The 19,014-nt window shown below is 44.8% G+C and overlaps 1 protein-coding gene across 47 annotated transcripts in view; it reads left to right on the forward strand.

Annotated features, from left to right (window-relative positions):
- Positions 1 to 17,952, forward strand: part of ARHGEF7 (Rho guanine nucleotide exchange factor 7) — a 182,846-nt gene extending 164,894 nt beyond the window's left edge. For 29 of the 47 annotated variants that reach the window (XM_028837325.2, XM_015121454.3, XM_077974026.1 and 26 more), the window contains 4 exons: positions 718 to 807; positions 12,714 to 12,813; positions 13,485 to 13,539; positions 15,203 to 17,952. In XM_028837325.2, coding sequence (XP_028693158.1) covers positions 718 to 807; positions 12,714 to 12,813; positions 13,485 to 13,539; positions 15,203 to 15,325 — 368 coding nt within the window. In that variant the 3' untranslated portion in view covers positions 15,326 to 17,952. Of the gene's footprint in view, positions 1 to 717; positions 808 to 4,445; positions 7,533 to 12,713; positions 12,814 to 13,484; positions 13,540 to 15,202 lie in introns of those variants that run through there. The other 18 variants (XM_077974023.1, XM_077974025.1, XM_028837335.2 and 15 more) reach the window with 3 other exon arrangements.
- The last annotated feature ends 1,062 nt before the right edge of the window (positions 17,953 to 19,014 follow it).

Genomic DNA, 19,014 nt, shown 5'->3' on the forward strand with positions numbered 1-19,014 from the left:
AGGTGGGAGATTCGGTGCCAGGGCGCCGTTTGAGCAGCCTCCTGGGGCCGAGGAAGCAGGCCATGCAGGTGTCTGGGGAGGAGCTCTCCAGGCCTGGTCGCAGAGTCCCTGGGCCGGAACCCCAGGCTGTGCACAAGGGACAGTGTGCTTTGTGGGCCAGAGCTCCCCTGCAGAGCGGTAGGTAACACAGTGCCCTGAGCAGCAGGCAGGCAGAGTCCGGTTCCGTAGAGAAGATGATGAGGCCTCGGCTTTCACAGGACCACGGGCTGCCATGTGGGGAACAGACAGGCACAATGCCCACATCGACACTGAGGGTTGTCGGCCTTCTGTTTTTGTCTGGCTGGCATGTGGAAACACGAAAATGTTTTAATTTTCATTTCTTGTTTCAGTGAGATTAGACATTTTTTCTTAGAACTCTTTTTGTTTTGTGACTTGCATATTCCTATCTCCTGCCCTTTTTCCAATTTGAGAGTGGGGATACTAATTTTCTTACGGGTTGGTAGGATAATCATTTCCAAATGTGTTGCAAATATTTTTAAAAAACTGAAAACCTTTTTGAGTATAACTTTCGTAAATTTTGTGGAAAACAGTCATCTAACAAGAAAATGGCAGATTATCTTACTTGTCATTTTGGTCGAGTTGATGCCTGCATTCATCTTGCCAGTTGCACTAGAGGCCTTTCAGTTCGATTGTGAACTGTTGTGCGTCTCTTGACAGGCACAGCTGCTTTGGAAGAAGATGCTCAGATTCTGAAAGTCATCGAAGCTTACTGCACCAGCGCCAAAACAAGGCAAACACTCAATTCAAGTAAGTTTAACAATAATGGCCTGGAAATTGTGATGGTTTATTCTGTTTAGTTTCAAATTACAGTCTGAAGGAACCTGTTGTGACCCCTTGCACAGCCCATCCGCCTGACCTCCCAGGGGCGGTGTTTCAGTCAGGGGTGGCAGGCAGGACAGCAGCTGAGCTTCAGGTCCCTAAATTCATGGAGTTGGGTCTGAGCTGTGGGCACAATTGCTGTGTGATTTTCTAGATAAAATTGTACTAGGAAATATTTAAATATAAGCTATTGCCAGAATTCATAATGCTTTTGCTAAGAGAAGATGTGTTTAAAAGACAGTGGAAGATTAGTTCAGTTATTTCAGCTATTTAAGCTATTGGTGTGGTACTGGAATTTTTCATTTTTATTTTATTATTTTTTAGTTTCTTAGAAATATCCAAAATGTAAACTTTGAGCAAGGTTTCTTTTAGCCTTTCTAAAAAATAATTGCTTTAAAAATTTTTTTGGAAATTTACAGCTAATTATTCAGTAGATTTCATGAACCACAGGATTTACCTGTGTCTGATGTATGGTGTCTTAAATGAAAAACTTTTTTTGTATTAAGGTGGCTTTTTTTTTCTTTTTGGAGACAGAGTCTCACTCTGTCACCCAGGCTGGAGTGCAGTAGTGCGTTCTCAGCTCACTGCAGCCTCCGCCTCCCAGGGTCAAGCCGTTCTCCTATCTCAGCCTCCCGAGTTCCTGGATTACAGGTGCGCACCACCACGCCCAGCTAATGTTTTTGTGTTTTTAGTAGAGATGGGGTTTCATCATTTTGGCCGTACTAGTCTCCAACTCCTGACCTCGCCTCGGCCTCCCAGAGTGCTGGAATTACAGGTGTGAGACACAAGGCTCGGCCCTAAGGTGCCTTTTTTTAATTTACATTTTTCCTGTGGTGTTGCAAGTGAAGCGCAGCAGGGTGGTGGCTGAGGCAGCGTGCCTGTCATTTACCCTGCTGGCGTCTGCGTGCCCAGAACAGCTGACGTGAGCACATGGTGCAAGGCCTCAGGCCTTTTCGAGAACTGGATGATTCTGTATTTTCTCAGCACAGAAACTGATTTCTCCTCCATTTTAGGACTTGCTGCCCTTTCCAGCTTGACTGTCACTTTTCTCACTTGTTTGTTTTGTTAGTCGCCTGCAGCGTGGTGGTTCCAGTTAGTGTCATGTATTGTTTAACGCTGAGAAAAGGAAAAAGAGGGAAGAGGACTTCTCAGCTGCTTTAGCTTTTATGAAAGACTGCTGCAGCTGTGAAGATAGGATGAGCAGGGTAAACCCTTTGTGGAATCTCGATTATCCAGAAGCTTCTTTTTTTAACCATTTTCAGTATTTTACTGCTATGGTACCATGTCCCGTCTATGACATTAAGACTTTTTGCCAAGGGTCAGCACTGTTGGTTTTTTTTGTCCATACTTTAGTGAAAAATACTCATTCGTAGTGACTGCTTCTCAGAATAGGAGAGAAATAGAGAAACAGAAAGGCGTGGGTAACCTGTCAAAAGGTGGAATAAATACATGTATGATGACACAATAATGTCTGAGTACAAATTGTTATGATGAAAGGTATTACATTTTTATAATTTGATACTGATCATGTTTTAAGTAATAGGCTATAAAATGCCATAAATTTTTGGATTTTGAATTTGAGATTTTTGTTGTCATCTCAATTTCAGTTACTTGAAATAAAATTTTAGCCCAGTAGTCTCAGATGAGCAGAGCAGGTTCAGTTGGCCGCCCGCCTGTGTCTGAGTTCTGCATTTGTGAATCCAACCGACTGCAGATCAAAAGTACCCAGAAAAAAGAAACAGTAAAAAGTAACAATATAACAGTAAAAAAAAAATACAAATAAAAAAATAATTATACTTATAACAGCTATTTATATGCTATTTACATTGTATTAGGTACTATAAATAATTTAGAAATGACTCAAAGTATAGAGCTCTTCCCCAAACAAAGTATACGGGAGGTTGTGTGTAGGTGAAATGGAAGCACCATGCCATCTTCTATCAGGGACTGGAGGGTCTGAGGACTTTGGTGTCTGAGGGGAGTCCTGGAACCAATCCCCTGTGGATGAGGGCTGACATAGTGCCCACCTCATTTCTTCATGACCAGGGTCCTGTGATATGCTGTGGCTTCACAGCCCCTGACTGCCTAAGGGGAGTGGCCCACAATTCCTTTTCTTTTCTTGTCACATTGCTTGTATTCTGTATTTCCATTTCTCCTGTGCAAGAAAAGCATTGAATGATACATTGATTTTTGTTTTTAATTCATATTATGGGCAAACCACTCTGGGCCTCAGGGAGCTGATAGTCATATATACCCTTAAACCGAACACTCAAAACTAGGGAGTAATGGGAGAAATTGCTCATTTGTGCTGGGAAGTTGGTATACTTAAGATGCTTGGAAATGGGATCATAATGAAAGCAGCTCTTTTTACATTAAATGCTTAGTAAAACAGGTTTTAGAAGGATAATATATTTTACCTAAAATGCAGCTCTGTTCAATACACACATCTGGATGCCAAGAAGATTTTGTAAACCAAACTTCCTTGATACTGATTTCTAACTCCAGGAAGTAATGGCCCTCACAGCCGGTTATGACGTAGTTCTTGCAGTCTGGGAACAGAGGGCAGTTTGATAGAAGCAGGAGCAGGGAGGAGCCGGGGCTACTGTGGTTTGCCTTCACTCAGCAAGGGGCACCCCCGCCTTTGCATGGAGGGAGACCCTGGCAGCCCGGCCTGCCTCTCAGCCCAGGTGCCTGGCCGTGGGCAGTGCTCATAGTTGCCAGCCACTCATGATTATTTCTCTCCTGCCATGTTCTGCCACTTCCTCTGTCATTTTCCTTTTAACACTGGGGTATTGCCAGTTCACGTCTCTCTTCCTGACAGCAGAGGGTCTGCATCGGGGTGGCCGGCATTGCCAGCCGACCCAGCTTCCCACTGCACCCTGCCTGCGGGCTAAGCTCTGGCGTGCCCTGGGAGCCAGGGGGTGGGTTCTGGGGCTGTGGGCCCTGGCCAGTCCTTTTCTGCCCTCTGAGTTCTCAGAGTGATTGTTGATTGATCAGGTAAGTCCAGACCCACTCTCAGATTTATGGTCTTGGCAAAGCGACAACTGAAGAAGCCCGTCAGAAATCCTTTGAAATTATTTTGCATTTGATACACCTGTTTACTGATAGGAAACAATTTTTAATTAGCCATATAAATGGTACCTTTCCCAAATGATGTCCTAAATGAGACTATTTGTTAATTGAATGTGGAATAGAATTGGTTAATTGCCTCATGTCTATAGAGTCATCTTTTGGACATGAGTGTAATTTGTAAAAAGATTTCTTAAATGAGGGCTTTAGAGCAATATCTTTTTTTAAAAGAGCGGTTTGGAAACATTGTATATTAATGGCTTAATTAGATAATAATCGATCTAGTTGTATTCTAAGGGTTTTGCTAAGTTTGTTATTGAAACCCAGCCATATGTAAGGAGAAACATGCATTGTTGCCAATTTTTAACAATATTTTCTCTTTTCCTTCTCTTCCCATCACCTTTTGCTTTTGTTCCATGTTTTGGTTGTGGCTCTTCCTGTCGTTCTCCTCCTCACCCCCTGCCTGTCGCGCCTGTCCCTCCGCCCGCCCGTCTTAGCATGGCAAGGCACTGACCTGATGCATAATCACGTCTTGGCTGATGATGACCAACCAAGCCTAGACTCCTTGGGTCGTCGCAGTAGCCTTTCTCGTTTGGAGCCTTCAGACCTCTCGGAAGACTCTGACTATGACAGTATATGGACAGCCCATAGTTACAGAATGGGTTCTACATCTCGTAAGAGCTGTTGCTCATATATCTCTCACCAGAACTAATGCACTTCTGAGCTTTTCTTAACAAATGCTTGTTGTATCGCAGCCTGCTTTTCTTAGATGTTTTCTTGCTGTTCCTTGTCTCTTTTATGTGATATTTTAACAACTTTTGAGAGTGTTCCTGATATTTCCCATTGTACTTTGTGGAGGCTTAACTGCCGATGCGAGTATACATTCGAATGACTATTGGAGGGAGGTGGTGTGTTCCCGTGAGCCTACACCCGAGGGTGCTCTTCGTAAGGGGTAGTTGTTGTTTTATAGCTCCAAATGTTTTTTTTATTCTCAGTGTAGCAACTGTTTGATTGATTTCTGGGTACAGCTGTATGAACACTTTTCTATTTTATACTGAAATCACACAGGTTTGCGATCTAAGTGCCAGAACCATGGAGGAGACTCTGGCCTTATCTGTAAGGACCTAAATTTTTTAAGTACTGTGAACACTGATGAAGTAGTTGTGGAGAGATGAGAAGAATACATGCAGCAAGGGTGCTGTGAGCCCAGTTCCAACAGCTGTGTTCTGGTAATTGTGCCGAACAGCATGTGGGCTCTGGGCCTTGGCAGGTGCACAGACGGGCGGGCGTCACGTGTTCAGAGCTTGTCTCCACCTCACGGCTCTGTGCTCTTCCGTGTGCTGCGTTGTGGCCATGAAGTGGGAGCTCTCCTTTCCGAAGGCAGAGCTTACTGTCATGGCTCAGATGTTCACTCTCATCGTCACCCCAAACTTCCCTGAATTGCAGTGATTTCTGTTATATGGCACTTAGCAAGCCTACACCACTCTATAGTAAAAACTCTACACTAAAAGTTTAAAGCCCAAAATCTGAAGCATTCAGCCTCTGCAAGTGTAGACTACTAGACTGTATCTGGAGAGGCATTTGGAATACTTAAAAAGTCAAGTGCTGTGGCTTCAGTCCCCCCGGCTCCCCACCCCAACATCCATATTTAACGTTGTCTGGAAGAGCCATGGACACATCATTGTTTTCAGCAACCAGCTGCAGTGAAACTCCGTTTACAGCAACCCCATAGTGTAAAACTGCAATGCTTCATTGTAATGGGATATCGAAGTTCACTGAAGAATTACTAGGTTGCCATGTAGCTCACTTATTTAAAAAAAAAAAAATCTCCCCCATTTTCCTGGGATTTGTTGTAAGGAGTTTTCACTGGCCTCACTCAGACCAATTTCTGCTTCAAAAAGAACTGAATGTGACCTGTTGCATTCAGTTGTGGCATCAAATCCACATCTAGTCATTGCTTGAGGGGCCAAACTCTGTTCTCTCCCATGCACGCTCTATTTGGTGTTAAAATGGAACCTTACGGTTGTGTTTTAAGTATTCATTGAAACCAGCTTCAGAAAACAAGATGCCATAAGAAATTGAGAATAACATTTTTTCCTTCTTCAGGGTGGCTGTAATTCCAGGTGGCCGTGATTTCTTTCCTCCCCCTCCACCCACTCCTTCGCCAAACCCACGTATTCAGTGTTCTGATCTTGTTTGTGCAGAGTGAACTCTCTGAGGCAGCATCAGTCTTGTCCTGGGAGCCGGGTCCTGCTGCTCAAGCCCAGAGCTGCCAGGGAGCTCCTGGCAGTAGCACGCTGTTTAGAAAGTTGGGTGGCTTCATTCAGCATGGAACGAGCTAATGGCACAGGAGTCATCAGGGCAGCTGTTAATTCCAAATATTTGTCTGTTCCCAAGTAGCTACTGAAGTGCTCATGCCATCGGAAGAGTTTGTATTTTCATACCAATTAGTAAACATAAGAATGTTGAGGAGCAGTCTTCTAAAATTAGTCAAAGCCCAGTGTTAATCTCCGGCAGAGATAGGGTTTATATATGTTCAGCCAAATAGTAAATGGAATTTTTGGAGAAATAAGATAAGTACAAAGTTTCTATACTTACTGTAAGTGGATTTAGAGCAATTTTGGTTTTGTATTACATATGGCAGTCCTCTGAGTCTGGGAGCACCTTTTTGTTTGCCTCAAGACTACTCATTAGTGCATTGGCTTAGCTGCCTTTGCCTTCTCGTAGGCATGGATTGCCTGTGTCACAGGCTTTGTAGACCACAACACTCAAACACAGTTGCTGCACTCGGATTTTCCTTTAATATCAAGTATCATTTGGTTATCTTACTGGGACATTTTTATTGATATTCTCTACACTAAAGTTTTCACATTTACCATCATTCCATTTTGTACCAGTTAAAGGCATTTTGATGATGCTTTTTCTTGATGCTAAGATCACTGCAGAAGAATAACCTGACCTTTTCTTTGCATTTGTTTTGAATGTCTAACACCATTAGCTTTTGTGACCTGGTTAAGAAGTATTAGTGCCACAAGCCCGAAAAGACAGTTCTCATGTGGCAGTGGTGATATGGCATCCAGAGGGCCAGTGTTTCTACTTTTGTGGGACTTCAGTCATGCTGATAATAGTATCTTCTGTTTATACAATTCTGTAATATTTATGTGTACAGTTAGTATTCTAATGAAGGAATGAAGAGTCTGAACTAGAAGGTAGGTTTAAGCCATCACCAGGCCTTTGCAAATGGCCTAAATGGTGTTCCCTTTGAAGTAACACTTGCCACAAGTATATAATCTATATTAATTGTGTTTTGCATAAAATTGCCAAAACACAGTAAAGTGTATATAGTGGTATAAGATCTTGAAAATAATCTCTATAATTGTGCTCTTTATCTGTGAATGGGAAAAGCCATTTTTAGTAAGTGACTACCATTTGAAAAACTAAATTGGATGTATATCTGAATGTTGCATTGTATTGTACAGTATGCATATTATTGTTTGTGGTTGCATATGGCAATGAAGTGTTTGTTTTATAAAAAAAAAAAAAAAACCTGTTATGTACAGTTGAAATAAATTTTGCATTTGCTAGCCCGTGGCTTTTAATATTTGTTACATGGGGGAGGGGAATAGCATAGTTTGCAGTTTAATGTGATTTGGCTCTTCTACCTGAACGGAACATCTTCCAAAGGCAGGCAGGTGATAGATAGAACCCTTCTCTCTGCCCTGATAGAAAAGCTTGCACTCTCTTAAGTCAGCTGTGTTCTGGACGAGACAAAGTCACACCTTGTACGTGTCTTATTTCATCTCTTTCCCGTTTCTTAAGCTTTCAGTCACTGGCCGGTTTGTCTTCAGAAAGAAGCATTATTTTTTGTTTGTGTGCATAAATGGGAAAAAGCACAACTTCAAAATTGTTTTATTTAGACTAAGGCCAGTTTTAAATTTTTGTTTTATAAAGTGCTTGTCCAGCTAAGAAGAGAGTAATGAAGCAAAATAAAGGGAAAGGAAACGAAGCACCTGGTGGCAGGTATAGTGTTAGGACGAGGTGCAGACAGTAAGCGCAGAACACTCTGTCAGCACAAGGTGGGAGTTTTCCTGAGAAAAGGAAATTAGACCCTGAGAGCCATAAATAACAAAATGGCCTGGATGACTTTTGGAGAGATCTTACTAAGTCGTTTTTCTTTAAGTGTAGTTGTAGTGTGCTCCACGGTGGATGTTACTCGATTTTCAGTTGATTAGAGATGCAGATTTTAGAAAAGGTAATGAATTTAAGAAGAGGAATTATCCTGCCCATGTCCTAGATCACTGGTCAGATAGACAGATGTTCTTTTCTGATGAACTTACCCTGTTTCTAGGCGTTTGATACAGGCAGGCCTGCACACGCATGCATGCACACCACGCCGGTGTCTGGACTGGACAGTTGCGCTGCATTACTCCTGAAGCAGTTAGTTGTGTGTCGTCAGATAAGCCCCCAGAATGGTGTCTAACAGCCAAGCATGGCAGTCGCGAGCCGGCACTCGGGGCCCCAGGGGTTGGTTGATCACCACTGTGTTGCTGCTGTGGCAAGTCGTCTCGTCTATGAAATGGAAATACTGGATTAGATCTGTGTTTCTTAAACGAAGCTCCATAGTTGTCTGCAGATGTGTGACTGTTTGGGGTGGGGGAGGGTCAGTGTTCTCAGACATCCCTAAAATGTTAAGTTTTGTGCTCATGTTAACACACACGTGGACCAGGCTTCCCTGGATCACACCTCTTAGTGAGTGTTGCTGTGGGGTCCCAGTGCCTTCTGGGGTCTCCAGTCATGTGGCGCACAGCAGCCCCTAAGAGTGGAATGGTTGCTGCAGAATTTTTCAGCCCGGGGCGGGCAGACACCGAGCATCTACAGGCACATTCTTGGGTCCTCGAGTTTGAGAAGTGCTGGATTGGTGTTAAGTATAAATTATTTCATTGTATTCATGTTTGTCTTATTCCTACCTCCATATGGAAATAACCAACCAGCTGTTCTGTGTATGTGGTTATAGAAACAGACAGATTATAAGCTGATCTAGCACTTCTCAAAATGTTAGCCACAAAACCACAAGATGTTAATAATGATGTTTAAAAGAAAAAAAGTTCACTCAAATGCATTTCAGAAATGCTGAATTAAAGTTAAGCGAGTGTTTTTATGGCAGACTTCATCAAAGCCTGTATTGTGCTAAGGGTGCACTGTGAATCTCCAAGAAGTATAGCCCACAACGTTTCCCGAAATGATGTGTTGTGGAACCCCTCTCATTTCCCAGAAACAAAAAAGTTTGGGAAACACAGATCTTGACTGTGCTAGAACCATCATGAATGTGTTCATCTATGTCTGAGCCTCTGTTACGGATTTTAAATAAAGTGAGAGAACATTATCTGATAATTCTGCTGTTAAATTGTTTTTCCAACCTAGGTAACTCAGGGAAAAAATGTGCTACGATGCCGCTAAAAACACTTCAATAATTTCTGAGATAACTTATTATATCTGCTTTCTAAAACATTGTTCTTTAAAGAAATAGTCAACTTACATAAACCTGGCCAGAGAACATTCCTTTGTTGTTTTTTGAAGGGCAGTAAAAATTTTTCAATCATTTTAGAAAAACTGTATATTGAAAACTAGGCAGATTATTAGAATTGCATGATTTCTAGGCGTGTTAATAATCCTCATTTACAAGCTGCCTAGTTTGCCATCAGATCCATAAATGGCATTTTTCACATTAGTGCATTTCAGGAATCAAGCAGTACATCCTGTCTGTGATACGTTTTCCAGCTTACATTTGTGTATCGCTAAATCCTTCTCACATGCTTTAAGTGTAGCTGTAGAAATAAGACCTGTGCCATGCATATACAGTAATTGTACCAGTTCTTACAGGCTTAGTTCCTCAAATTATGCTACATAATGGAAAGACTTTTACCTTTATGGGTTCATCTGTTAAAAGATATTTACAAAATACAATATTTAAATCCTCAGAACAGCTCTAGAGAAGCAGATTTGTTGTGCTTTGTAAGTAATGAAATTGAGACTCAGTGCTTAAGTGATGTGCGCAGGTGAACTTAAAAGACTCACCACTAGGGGCGTCCCAGCTCTGGCTGGAGGCAGTGGACACGTGGCTCATGGCCTCACAACTCCTGTAAAGTCGACCCTGTGTCTGACCCATTTCTTTACACAGTTGACATTGTTTGTGATCCTATTTCATGTCATTCGAAAATGTTAATGCTGGAAAGATGATGTAAACAGGTTGTCTAGGAAGCTAGAAGAGACAAAAATAATTGAAATCCAGAATTTAATCTGCCTGATCCGCAGTTACATGACTTTTTCCTGTGTGTCTCATTAGCAAATCCATTTGAAGAAATGTGTTGCAAACAACGTGAGACACACAAGTAATACTTTTGTGAATCTGACTCTGAAACAGTCATCACTGTCTGGGCTCAGAGCAGGACAGCTGGATAACGGGCGGGAACATCAGTTGACTGAAATGTGGGATCTTATCAGTGGACTTCTCTTTGCAGGGAAGAGTAAGTGGAGCCATTAGATTTCTTCACATGTGGTATAAATATCGGAATCTTTATGAGTATTCTGGATTTTCTTTCATTATTTTCTCTCTCTTATTTTCTATGAAATTCTTTTTCTATATCTTTTGGGCAAATAGCACATGAATTAACGTTTTCTGGTAGGAACAAGGGTACCCTTTGCGTTTGTATGAGAAACACTGGCAGCTTCTCCCCCTGGCTAGCACCGCACGCTCTGCTGTAATGTCCCTCACACATCAGTTTCCTTCCTAAGCAGTATCTTCCTGTGTGGCCCACGTGTCTTCTCAGCAGCATTACCTGTTAGCCAGGAAGGGCCCACCACCCTCAGGGTCCTCTCCTGTGGCCTCTTGGAGCACAGGCACCTGGAGTGGCAGGAGTCCTCGCAGCCCAAAGGGCCGTCTCCGCCCTTGTCTCCTGGACCTGTGGAGATTCCTAGGGCTGATACTACCAGCCTAATGTTTTTAAAAACGTCTTTCTGAAATCATATCTTGCAGTCCTGTCTGAATCTTCTGTCTGAAAAGTTATTCCCGAGACATAGGTCACTGTGTGTGCAGGTGGGTGGACTGTGACCCAGGGGACGCCTGTGAAGAGCTGGGCCCCTGCTCCTTCCCTCCCTGACAGGGTCAGGTCTGCTGCTGCCAGCTGGTAGCACAGTGGAGGCACAACAGCATTGAGGGGGAGGGATGGTCGCCCACTTTAACACAGACACAGGCGTGCCAGCCATGGCTTGTGACTGCATTTTAAGTGCTGCATTTGATCCTAAGATCCTGCAGTTATCCTCAGTTCCCAGTATCGGTGTGGCGAGTGTCGCCTGAAGCTCGTGCCAGGTGACAGAGTGGCACTTGGTTGCTTTCCCCAGGACTTAATCTTATGCCTGAGGGGATGAAGGAGCAGTGTCTTGATTTTGTTCAGTCCCTGAACTTCCAGTTTCCCAGGGGTGCCATTCTGAGGGGGTGGAGCAGGTTTTGCACACGCACGAGGGGCAGCACCTGGCCAGTGGCCTCCAGTCCTGGTTCCTGTTGCATGCTGCTGTGGAGATAGCAGCGGTGCCCTCGCGTGTCAGGAACGTCTTAGGAGCCATCTTAAGCTTTGGCATCATCCTTAATCTTGTTCGCTCAGAGGAGCCTAAGCGTGTGGTAAAATGCAGGTGAAGCCATTATTTAAAATCCCATCTTCATAAAACATTCGTATGTATCGAGCTTTCCTGTGACAGTGACGCTGCGTAGCACTGACACGCTTTTAGGAACACACAAAAGGCGAGCCAGAAGAAAGACCCAGCAAGCGCAAGCACCGTGTCCATAGTTAGCATGTCTCAAACACGCGTGTCCCTTCTTCACGGAGAAATGTTTATCGCAGTACCGCTTACAGGCGTTTGTGTTCTGTGATAGAGTATAGCCTTCTGATTTGCATCTGGTATAATTTTCAAAAATATAAATGATACACGTTATACTGTATGACCTTCAAGAAAATATTTTCTTGAAGAAAAGATTTTCTCCCTGCATCATTAAATACAATTTGATTCTTTTCCTCACCTTTTAAAATGAGTATTTTGATTTCCTGATTTCTAAAGTACGTATTTTGCAACATTTATTGAGGGCCTGTCCCATATAAACTCTTGTGCAGGTGTTGGTTAAATGACATAAATGTTCCTCTGACATTGTGAGCAGTTTGCTTTCATTTAGAAAAATGTTTATTTTATATTTTAGGAAATATAAAGTTTTCATAAAGGACCGAATGTTATTTTTTCTAAACCATGTGCTATGATGCTGTAATATCTTGATTATTAAATGTTGCTGTAGAGTAAAATGTTTGTATTGCCAGATCTTGGATTTATAAACACTCACTGTGTATGTTCTGATTGGTCTCGTATGTCTTTGCTGAAACTCTTGCAACAGTGGCTCAAAATGGAATGAATAGCCAGAGCAGTACGGTCACAACCTGTAACCTCCTCCCTGTTGAAAATGCTAAGGTTTAAACAATCCATAATTCAGATTTTAAAAAGGCTACAGTTTCCTTTCCTCTCTACGGCTTTGGTCACGAAGGGGCCTGGGCTCAGTAGACAGGGGTGAAGAAACCTGGTAAAACATGCCCTCCTTTAGCCTGGATGAACATTTTTAAATGCATAGTTGATAGAACTTAATATTTAAGTGATGTTGTATAGTCATTTTTCTTCATTCTGCCATGGTGTTCGCCCGAGGTTGATTGGTTATTTTTTCATGCTCCTAGGTTCACGCAAAGAATCTGCTCCACAAGTTTTGCTTCCAGAAGAAGAGAAAATTATAGTGGAAGAAACTAAAAGTAATGGTCAGACAGTGATAGAAGAAAAGTAAGATGTTTTCCAGTTTTCTAAAGCAGGCATTTGAGCTCTGCAGTGGGGTAGTGGAGTTCAGACAGCTCCCTGAGGGCGGGGGTGTGGCTTCGGAAGCTTCACTTTTTTTTTTTTTTTTTTTTTGAGACGGAGTGTCACTCTTGTCACCCAGGCTGGAGTGCAATGGTGCGATCTCAGCTCACTGCAACCTCTGCCTCCCAGGTTCAAGCGATTCTCCTGCCTCAGCCTCCCAAGTAGCTGGGATTACAGGCCTGCGCCACCATGCCTAATTTTTGTATTTTAAGTCGAGACGAGGTTTCACCCTGTTGGCCAGGCTGGTCTCCAACTCCTGACCTCAGGTGATCTGCCCACCTCGGCCTCCAACTCCTGACCTCAGGTGATCTGCCCACCTCGGCCTCCCAAAGTGCTGGGATTACAGGTGTGAGCCACCGTGCCCAACCAGAAGCTTCACTTTTAAAATGTCTTCATAGACTGAAGCTGCCCTTGACTGGGCTTGAACCTGCCGTGCACAGAGGTTGACAGTTTTTAGTTGTGAATGTAGACAGTACACGGGTACTGCAGAGCAGCCCCGTGTCCTCCACTCAGCATCGTAGTGTCTCCTGGTAAGTTTCCATGTGTCCTCTCCATGCCTCACCCTGTTCATGTGTGTGTTCTGTTTCCTGTTTCAGGAGTCTTGTGGATACCGTATATGCATTAAAGGATGAAGTTCAAGAATTAAGACAGGTATGTCATAATCCATCTTTCAATCTTTTTTTTTTTTTTTCAAATGGGAGAAAAGAAAACAATATTAAAAATAAGCTGGCCGGGTGTGGTGGCTCACACCTGTAATCCCAGCACTTTAGGAGGCCATGGTGGGCAGATCACCTGAGGTCAGGAGTTCAAGACCAACCTCACCAATGTGGCAAAAGCCCATCTCTACTGAAAATACGAAAATTAGCCGGGCATGGCAGCAGGTGCGTGTAACCCCAGCTACTTGGAAGGCTAAGGCAGGAGAATCGCTTGAACCCAGGAGGCGGAGGTTGCAGTGAGCTGAGATAGTGCCACTGCACTCCAGCCTGAGCAACAGAGTGAGACTCCGTCTCATAAAAATAAAAAGCTTATTGTGCGTAAGCAAAAACTAAAAGGAGGTCATGTCTTTGAGAAGTCCAGCAGATAAAACGGTTGTCTATAAAGTGACTTGTTTAAATTCTTTTTTTTTTTTTTGAACAATACTGATTTTGATGTCATAAACCATCGCAAATTCTGTTGGAAGAATAATTTAAAATATCGAAAGTTCTGTCTGGTGACAAATCCTGCAAGGGGCCCTGAGATTAGCCTCTGCCACTGCATGGTCCTTGGCTCCCGAAGCCAGTTTAGCGAGCCAGACATGGTGACTAACCAAGGGTGTTCTGGGCAGTGCACAGAATGTGAGTATGAGTGGCTTTGGTGCTCTGCCCAGCTAGGTGAGGGAAGGTTGGGGTGTTTGTTGCATAGAATGTGAGTATGAGTGGCTTTGGTGCTCTGCCCAGCTAGGTGAGGGAAGGTTGGGGTGTTTGTTGCATAGAATGTGAGTATGAGTGGCTTTGGTGCCCTGCCCAGCTAGGTGAGGGAAGGCTGGGGTGTTTGTTGCACAGAATGTGAGTATGAGTGGCTTTGGTCCCCTGCCCAGCTAGGCGAGGGAAGGCTGGGGTGTCCGTTGCACGGAATGTGAGTAGGAGTGGCTTTGATGCCCTGCCCAGCTAGGCAAGGGAAGGTTGGGGTGCTCTTTTGGCCGAGGAGCGGCCTGAGAAGAGTTGTGGTCTGGGATAGAGAGCCGAGAGCAGGTTGCCGTGTGGAACTGGACGCGTGCTCTGCATTCTAAGCAGTGTCCACAGGGCTTCCAGGTACTGCTTTGCTTGGCTGGCGGGCTTCCGTGTTCACACTTTGCCCCAAGTGGCAGCAGGCGTCCCTTTGTGCCTGCCTCCTACGTCCGAGACATGCCTGGGTTCAGCTGCACAGAGCAGGTGCTCCCCCACTTGCTCCCGCACCCGTCAGTGGCTGTTACTTCCAGTCCTTTCTGTAACTCTGGAAGGTGGTTATGAGTGGACGAAAAGGCTGGAGAGGAGCCGTCCCGTCTGCAGTTTCCAGCCATTTTCTTACGGTATGTTCTATAGAGATTCATTCATGGCCTTAATAAGAGCCATTAGGACCGTTTCCATCCCGGGAGCGGCAGCATAGTCAGGAGCGCTGCTGCCACCCTGTCCAGGTGGTTGAACTTTGCGGACCCCCATGACCTCACAGCCCATAGGCAGCTCACGTGGGATTTCATGAGTTGAGGCCTTAGCTCCTCAAGGATACCCATATGGGGAAAGGAAGCCCTACGCAATGCCAAAGATAGTGAACGTACTGTGGTCTGCTTAATTTACAGGATAACAAAAAGATGAAGAAATCTCTAGAGGAAGAACAGAGAGCCCGCAAAGACCTAGAGAAGCTGGTGAGGAAAGTCCTGAAGAACATGAACGATCCTGCCTGGGACGAGACCAATCTATAAGGGACGTCCTTAGTTCTTTCTGTCGATGACTAGTTCTGAGGTGAAGCTGGGCACCCCTGACCCACGTCGGGGTGCACTCAGGACCACAGGGCAGGGCTGGGTGGGGCACCACCTCACTCTCTGTACATAGAAAAGCTGGAGCTTATTCTGCGAATGGAGACGATCAAACCATGACTGATGAATCCAGACAGGAGGGATTGACTCTGAGGACCTGAGCTGCATCAGTCCCACTCTGTGAACATCTCAGTTACCTCATTCTGCAATAAGTTCAGTGACTGACTAAAAGTCTTGTTTTTCCAGACTTTGAATTGAATATATAAATATTATATATACATGTTTCTTGTAAATATCCCATTTTGAATGCATACCTGTGGTGGTTCTGTCCGGGCTAATCCCCATGCTAGAATGTCCTTTCCAGCTACGTGAGTAAGAAGTCCCATGCCTGCACCCACCGGAAGCAGAACCCGGTGGATGCCTGGTTCGTTCCGCAGCACCAGGGCCTCCACCGCGCTGTGACAGCACCCCCCGTGTCGGTATTTCTGAATAACCTTATTTATACCTGCAGAGATACACGTCAGTCCCATTCGGAAGTCTTCTCTTAAAGCAGCGTTCCAGTCCCAGACCTGCGGGGTTCCGAGGGCAGCTTGCTGGTTGACAGACTCAGTCCTGACCTCAAGGAAGGCCCATACGGCACCGCTGCATCCACCTAGAGGTGTTTGCTCTTGTCCGCTGTGTGAGTCCTGTGATTCTCAGATGGATTTGCTGTGTTTTGGGAGATTACACAGACGTTTCTGTGCAGGCTAGTTCAGTAACAACAAAGTAACACTGTTTTGTCTTCCCTTAAAGAGAGCTCTTACTAGAACCTGTAAATAGAATGTATTATTTATTGTAGGTCACTGCAGCTGACGAGAACAGATGGAGGCCATGCTCCAGACTGATACTGATGGGTGGAGCTTTGCCGTCAGGCCAGCCTCATCCTGAGGTCTGCTCCACCACTGGCTGCAGCCAGCAGGCTTCAGTGCTCACCGAAAGTGAAATCCCCTCCTTCAGCAAGCATAAAGCAATATACACCCTAGGTTCCACTAAGCAACGTAGGCGTAAGCAGGGAGCGTGTCCCCCACTGTGTTCCAGTGCAGAGGAGACGGACGAAGCCTGTCCTCGCCGCGGCTTGCTGGGCCCAGGCTGGCTCTGGAAAGCCTGTGCAGTCCTGGGCGGGAAGCCCAGCCCGTGGGGCAGGTTTTCGTTCTGCTTCAGCAATAAATAAGGGTGACCGCAGGGACTTTGCTTTTGGTTTCCCTTCCCGTGAAGAGGTTGGTTTTAAAGTGAGATACACTTTTCCGTAGAACAAGTGTTCTATCTTTAAACACCAAAATTGCAACGCCATGGATTACTGGTCTCAGAACAGCTCATTTTGCATCAGATTTGACTTTCTGCTTTTCCGTCTATTGGCCAAATTGCCCTTTAACTGCACCTGAATCCTTTGTATACTGATGCCTTTGAGCTGGGCACCCTGGGAGAGTGTTCTGTTACTGTTTACGGTTCTTCCTCGCCCTTGCTAATTACAGTCTCTGGTGCCCAGCAAGCCCCTTCCTGCCTCCTTCCCTGACTCCGGTCACGGGGTCTGCCTGGGCTCAGCATGGACCTGACCCATGCTCGCAGAACCTGGCCTCACCTGGACTCCTCACTAGAATTGCCAGCTTCCTCAACTTAGCAGATCACTCACTCGTGCAGGCACAAGCAAAAATCAACACTTTCTCTCTTGGTAAGCTTGAGTTTTACACGTTATTTTTTGGTGATGCGTAAGACATTGCAGTGGGAAACCATTCACCTTGAGCGTACTGGAGTTTGCTGTTGTAGCAGGTTTTAACTCAGGAACAACTCTCCTCTGATCTCTCCGCCCTCTGCCGGGAGGCGACGTTCGCCGTCCTCTCGGAGCCGGTAGCGTTGCTGTCCGAGTCCCCAGGACGGATCTCCTGCAGACCTGCCTTAATGCTCAGATCGAAGTATTTCACAAGAATACTTGTGTTTTTAACAGCCCTTCCCCTAGACGGTGCGGCCGTGAGGGCCTCATGTGACTGCATTGCCTTTTCTTTCTGTGGATCCAGTATCTTCCTCGGCTTTTTAGGGAGCAGGAAAAACGTGTCTGAGAGCAAGTCTTTAAAAACCCGCCCTGTTATATATAACTGTATCTGTTTCACCATGTGACCTCCCAAGGGGGTGGGAACTTGATATAAACATTTAAAGGGGCCACGATCTGCCCGAGGGTTACTCCTTTGCTCTCACCTTGTATGGATGAGGAGATTAAGCCATTTCTTATCCTGTAGATGTGAAGCACTTTCAGTTTTCAGCAATGTTGGAATGTAGCATCCGAAGCTCGTCCCTTCACATTCGGCAGCGTCTGTGCTTGTCCACATGCGCTGGGCGCCTGGGACCTTGAATGCCTGCTCTGGTTGTGTGGACTCCTTAATGCCAATCATTTCTTCACTTCTCTGGGGCCCCCAGGGCGCCCGTTGACAAGTGTGGAGAAACTCCTAATTTAAATGTCACAGACAATGTCCTAGTGTTGACTACTACAATGTTGATGCTACACTGCTGTAATTATTAAACTGATTATTTTTCTTATGTCACAGAATGTGTCGCTTCATCTTCTTTGATGTATTTTCTGTGTGCTTGTTAGCTTTACAGTTTCTTTGGGCTGATTTAGATTTGAAAATTCTGTCTTCGATACTGGAAGATAACATGTTTCCTTTGAAGTCTAGAGTTTGAGAAAATTTGAAGATTTTTTTTAAAAGACAAGGAAAGAACACTGGAAGTCTTAGGAACAAAAACTAAAGTAACGGGTCACGCTGGTAGGCACAGCCCCCAGGTCCTCGCCCATGCCTGGAAGAATGGCCTGCATGCTGGAGGGCGCTCAGGACAGCGTTTTATGAAGCCAAACTTCCTTGAAGGTATCTGTGGGGTCCCTTTTAGGAGCTGTCATAAGACAAAAGGAAATCGCTCGTGTGTGTCCTCATGTGGCGGTGGTGCAAACGAGGGTGTCTTCCGGAAGGGTGGCTGGGAGGACCGAGTGGGGTCCCCTGTCCGTGGTCCGTATACCTGGCTCAGGTGTGTCCACAGCTCCACTGCATGTCATTTCAGCCAGCCAGAGGTCAGGCAGCCGCACGCAGTGCCCAGCCAACTGGCTTACTGTAGGAGCCCAAAGGAAGTCAGGATCTACACTCTCAAGGACTTTAATCATTTCAGGCTAAAACAAGGAGGCGTTCAAAAATCCATTTCTGTTGGTTTGCATTGTGACAAGAACGTGTGATGCGTAAGACACCTAATGTGAAGTGTTCATCTGATTGGTGGAGTAGGTAGGCATTTGTACTTGGTACCTCACCAGTAATTAAAAACTAGCGTGCACCTGAGCCATGTATACTGTTTTCTAACTGTACACTTAAAAAATTTAAAGGTATACTGGGCCATGTATACTTTATTTTCTTGCATAACTGTTTAATTTTTCCCATAAGCGGTATTATTTTCCTAATTAAAAACTAGCATGTGCCAGAGATTTTAATTGTGAAAACAATACCTGTTTATAGGGAAAATAGAAACAGTATGCCAGGATATAAAGTAAAAAGCTTGTATTCCACCTCCCAGTGCCCTGACCCTGTTCCCCAGAAGTAGCTCCTGTTCTGTGTCCAGGTTCT

Source organism: Macaca mulatta, chromosome 17 (assembly GCF_049350105.2).
Source record: "Macaca mulatta isolate MMU2019108-1 chromosome 17, T2T-MMU8v2.0, whole genome shotgun sequence".
NCBI classification, from domain to species: Eukaryota; Metazoa; Chordata; class Mammalia; order Primates; family Cercopithecidae; genus Macaca; species Macaca mulatta.